The 4,988-nt window shown below is 47.0% G+C and overlaps 1 protein-coding gene across 1 annotated transcript; it reads right to left on the reverse strand.

Annotated features, from left to right (window-relative positions):
* Positions 1 to 1,509: 1,509 nt before the first annotated feature.
* LOC124700442 lies at positions 1,510 to 2,996 on the reverse strand. Its single transcript, XM_047232571.1, has 2 exons — positions 2,900 to 2,996; positions 1,510 to 2,797 (listed from the first exon to the last, which is right to left on the reverse strand). The coding sequence occupies exon 2, from the start codon at positions 2,773 to 2,775 to the stop codon at positions 1,654 to 1,656; it is 1,122 nt and encodes a 373-aa protein (XP_047088527.1). The 5' UTR covers positions 2,776 to 2,797; positions 2,900 to 2,996; the 3' UTR covers positions 1,510 to 1,653.
* Between the last annotated feature and the right edge of the window lie 1,992 nt (positions 2,997 to 4,988).

The raw sequence follows: 4,988 nt of genomic DNA on the forward strand, positions 1-4,988 counted from the left end.
CGCAGCCAGTCTAGAGAGAAATGGATCCCTAATTAATTGGTCCTATTTAAATTTGCATGAGGTGGGAATTACCACGGATATTTCTTTCCTTTTGGGCGAGAGGAAAAAAAGGCAATTATCCCTCGGAAGGTTGGTTGCATTGTCTTTGACGGCATTGTTTAGATAAGATACATCAAGAAGGTCAGCCATCAGCTACGGCTACAGGATGAAAGATGGAATCTGTTTTAACCTGCTTTTAGAGTTGGTTTTGCGTACCGAATGTTTTTATCTTTGTACCTTTCTGTATCATTGTAATGGCATATCGTGCCGAAAACACGGTGGTGAACCAGGAACCTGCGGATGCACCCACCCTAAATCCCACCCTCCATTGAGCATCGGCGTCAGTTCGCATTAAATGTATTCTTATTCATTTTGATGTCGTATTCTGGCTGTATCCTCATTAAATCCATAAAATATACTGGGCCCACAATCTGATGTCGGCAGGAGACCTTGACCCACGCATTTATAGCAGCAACGGCCACATGTGCAAGGGCCACCATAATGCAATCTGTCCATGCACTGGTCAGCTTCTCCATCCCCAAAACCCATCGTCCTTCCCAAATTATCATCGTTCATCTCCTTTAGTTTTGTGCCAACAGATGGAGCACTCACCTTATCCCCTTTCAAGCCCTCTCCAGTTCTTGGAACCAACTATTCTGCTTTGTCGTCCTCTCGATTTCAGATCATCTACGGATTTGCTTGTCCATGTAAAATACTCCATAGATTTTGAGAAGTGCATATAATAATCTAAGAAGGCAAAGTTTATGTGATCTTTATTTCCTCTAAGGATTTTCCTTTCACCATGTCTCCACTGATCTCTGCTCCTCTTCTTTTTCACAACTCGTGATGAATAAAAATCGGGAGGAGGACGATGGTGCTGTTCCAGCCCCGCATTAAACATAAATCCATTAATGCCCTAGGCCCAATTAAAAAGAGGAGGCTCATTAAATCCAGGACGTATTCTCAATTACTTCTGCTTTTACGATATACGTAGTATAATGTTACCTTATGCACAGATCACAAAGCAGCTAATAAACGTGCAGATGTAGGGTGGGAGAGTAGATGTGAGCCAAAAGTCCGGGTCACACATCGTGCTCTTATGTCTTAATTGAATGGTTGGCAGTTCTAGTTAAGTTAAAAAAAGCATGCAGATTTGTTATCTCCATACAGAAAGTAGAAGCCATGGCATACCAAAGGTAAGGGAAGTTCCAAATATTCTAACTTCAGGTTAAAGACATTTTTTTGGCTTCAAGTGCTTGATTTTGTTGCCAAGTTCAAAATTCTGTTGCAACCCGCAAACCTTAAACCCTTAAGGTACCTAGTTTTCGTAGCAAGTACTAGTACTAATGAACATGGTCTGAATAAAAACAATGCAGTCTTAACGGTCAAGACAAACAAAATCCTAAAACCAATCAACCATGATTATTGAACATAATACAATGTTCTTTTTAGAAAGAGTAAAGATGCTAGTATCAGAATGAGTGCCCATACACAGACCCAACACACAAACCCTGAATTATGAAAATAAACCTACCAAGGAGGGAAATAGATAACAGCATAGCGAATGCGACAGGCACTCACGCAACATTAGGGATTCCCAACATTATTATCCATTCAGAGCACCCACTCGATGCTTTCATTCCCGAAGCCATAATGTGCGCACTTGTGCTTGACCATCTTAAGGCTCTGGTCACCAGCAATCATCTCTATGCCGGTGAGCACAGCAAATTGCTCACAAGTCTCTCCTAATTCAAATATCTTTGCGGTGAGAAACTTGCCATGGCCCAGGTGGACAAGCTTGAGATACGTTGGAAGCCACTCCTGTCCCTCAGGTGGGTTCAGATCTTGCCAATTTTGCAGCACTGTGGGTGGTCGTTCACTGTCTATGGCAGAGAGGTCGACAGCACAAAGGTGGTTGGGGCCGAACTCTAAGAAGCCAAACCATAGGTTGAACTCAGAGACGTACTGAGCTCTACCAACAAAGGGAAGCTTCCATGCCCCAACGTAACTCCATTCCTCTGAGGGACTCCATCCTTGACGGCAACTAGGGTCATGGCGTGCCGTCTCAAATCTGTAGGTGCCAATTCCGCCACCACATGACACGTAGATGGTGGAACAGCCCTTGCCGTCATCTACTGCGGTGTAGGCGGTGATAGAGGAGGGTTGGTACCCAGGTTTGCTGACGAAGGGAGGCGGTGGAAGAAGTCGCCAACGCCAGGTAGACTTGAAGTTGGATAAGTCACTGCGACCGCTGGACACGAACTCAAGGACCTCGAAGCATCTACCATCTGCCTTCCCCGGGAACATGTCCAGGACATACATGCTGTCTTGGTTGGCGCCAGGATGCGGCGCCGTGGACAGGCACATGGGTCTTGTTCCCTTAGGAACGTTAAAGACGCCCAGGGTGCTGTGTACATGTTTGTCGGCGTCGTACAGCCCAGCCTCGCCCATCGCATTGGCATAGACAATTCTGCCTTCATTGGTGGCGCGGGGACTGAAGAGCGAGAACATATCCAGGGTGCCTCCAGAGTCTGTTGCAGTGAAGTTCATGGCTGGGTTCGGCAGCTGCAGGGTCTGCAACGCTGGAAAAGGTTCCTTCATGTTTGCTTCATCTGCTGCTTCAATTGCAGCTTTTGCTGATTCGTAGAAGAGCTCCTTGTAAGGATTCATGCGTCGCACTGAATAAACGCGTTCGGCCCAGTTCAGCGTCACCAGATTCACAAACCGCCTCATCATCTTCGTCTCTGCAAACAAACCCCTTAAAAAAAATTGGACCTTTTCAGCCCCTCTGATAAAAGGAGGAAAAATATATAAACAAATTGGCCAGAATTTAAAAATAGAGACTTTCGACGAATAATACCTGAACTTGGTGGGGCGTCGCGCAGTGCTGGGAGTTGGTCCGCGAGCGGCGGCGGAGACTGGACTTGTGCTTGTGGCGGTGGGGGGCAGGGACGAAGTCCGGGGGTTGGGCGGCGGAAACTGGGACGGAAGCTAGGTTGTTTTGCCCACTTGCTCTTCCTTCTTAAAGGGAATCCAACTACTTGGGCCACGGGCCTAACAACTCTTCACACAAAAGGCCCCGGCCAATGGCTGTCCACCAACTGTAAATGGACACCTCCGCGGCTGTCCACCAACTGCCGCTTGTGTCCTATTAAACTAAACGGGACGTTGCAGCTGGTCCATCTATTCCCGTCAGGATAAGCGGCCGGCCGTTTGCCCGCTACGGTAGCTTTTAAGCATGGAGCTGATTACTTTACGTATTTCTCTTGCCGGCCGTTTGTCCGCAGGACATGATGTTACCTTGTATACGTGCGGTTCAAGCTGTCGATAAAGCAGAGCAATACAATTCTTCCTTTCTGCTTCTTGCTAAATACTTTACCTAGGGTATTTTTCTCAGACCAACAAAGATTGGTTAGGGCAGCTCCAACCACGCGACCCAAACGGACGCGCTGGGACGTCCGTTTTAGGCCGTTTGGGTGGCCTAGCGGACACGCGGATAGCGGCCCGCGTCCGCGTGTCCGTTTGGGTCGTGCGCTGCGCCCAAAGCGTGGACGCAGCGCATAATCGAAGAAACACGAAATAAATAGAAAAATGGCAAATCTAAACGGAATTTTGTCAAAATCGCCATCGAGGAGGCGGCCGTGTGTTGACCAGGAGCAGGGATCGGGACGAGGTGGTTGGTCGATGGAAAATACGAGGTGGTCGGGAAGAACACACCGATGAACTGGACATAAAAATGAGGTCAAATTTCCCGAGATTTGGCAAGAAATAAGAAATTGGGCAACGAAAATTTCAGAAAGTGTAGATTAACACCAATAACACTAACACTAGATCTATGGATCAAAATGTGGTGACCCTGCATACCACTGCATGTTGTAGTATACCAGTCGTTGACATAACATTCACGAAGTACCATTCCGCAAATATTACATCCCTCAGAGTAGTACAACAGAACATAGCAGGTCCATAACTCATTCATTTAATATTACAAACATCATACACATATCGTCTCGGAGCTCCTCTTGAGTCCTAAGAGGAATATTCCTGGGTTCGAGGCGAACCCAACTTAGCTTACAATATAGATGTCTCATTAAGTTGTACATTTATTCTCTCGAGCAACTAGTATTAAGAGTTCGGCTGCTCGACTACTACTACTACTAGATGATTCTAGGCTTGATCTCCTCCGGAAGCCTCCCCGGTTCCGTAGACTATGAGGTAGTCTACGCCTTCAATACCTCCAGAGAGGTCTGGTTCTTCGTAGCCGATGATCTCGGCTCCTTCAGGATTATCGTAGTTCTCCTCTAGACGATTCAGACAATCTAAGCAAGGGATTTAAGAGTGGGATGAGTACGAGCGTACTCAAGAAGTTTATTATAGATAAGAGGTGTTTAATGCACTAGCTACGATATTAGACCAGAAAGTCTAATACCAATGCAGGTTTTGATAAACATTTCTTCAAGAGATTGCTTTTATTTCAAAGAGCTATGTCCGTCAGCCTTCACCGGTTTACTAGAACTTCATGGAGCTCCTTTCCGCCCGCGTTCGCAGTTCCATATCCCGGAACAGGGAGTGACAGTGTCACGTTTCTTTACACTCGCAGAGGTGTGTTGCTTTACCCATAAGAGATCTTAACCTTGGTGCCAACCGGCAGCTTTCCCGTCCACACTTCCTTCGGTGTGAGGCCCGATATAAGGTCATAGCCAATCATATTCCTCCGCTACCTCATACACCCACCCTTTGTTGCAAACCCCGACCCTGGGTCCTCGTCGGTCCACTTACACCATTTAAGGACTGGACCCCGACCACGACAACGATCCGGGATCGAACCAAACTCCTTCGCCGATAGCCGCAACCCATCATAGATCACATTACCGTGGGGAATTAGAGTGGGATCCCCACCCTCAAGTTGTTCCGCAAGCCGCAACCGCTACGGTATGCATAGCATAACC

The sequence above is a fragment of the Lolium rigidum genome, chromosome 3 (genome assembly GCF_022539505.1).
Source record: "Lolium rigidum isolate FL_2022 chromosome 3, APGP_CSIRO_Lrig_0.1, whole genome shotgun sequence".
In the NCBI taxonomy this organism is placed as follows: domain Eukaryota; kingdom Viridiplantae; phylum Streptophyta; class Magnoliopsida; order Poales; family Poaceae; genus Lolium; species Lolium rigidum.

Excerpts from the sequence above, each read along its gene's own strand:
- LOC124700442 (XM_047232571.1), bottom strand. The coding sequence starts at position 2,775 with ATGATGAGGCGGTTTGTGAATCTGGTGACGCTGAACTGGGCCGAACGC.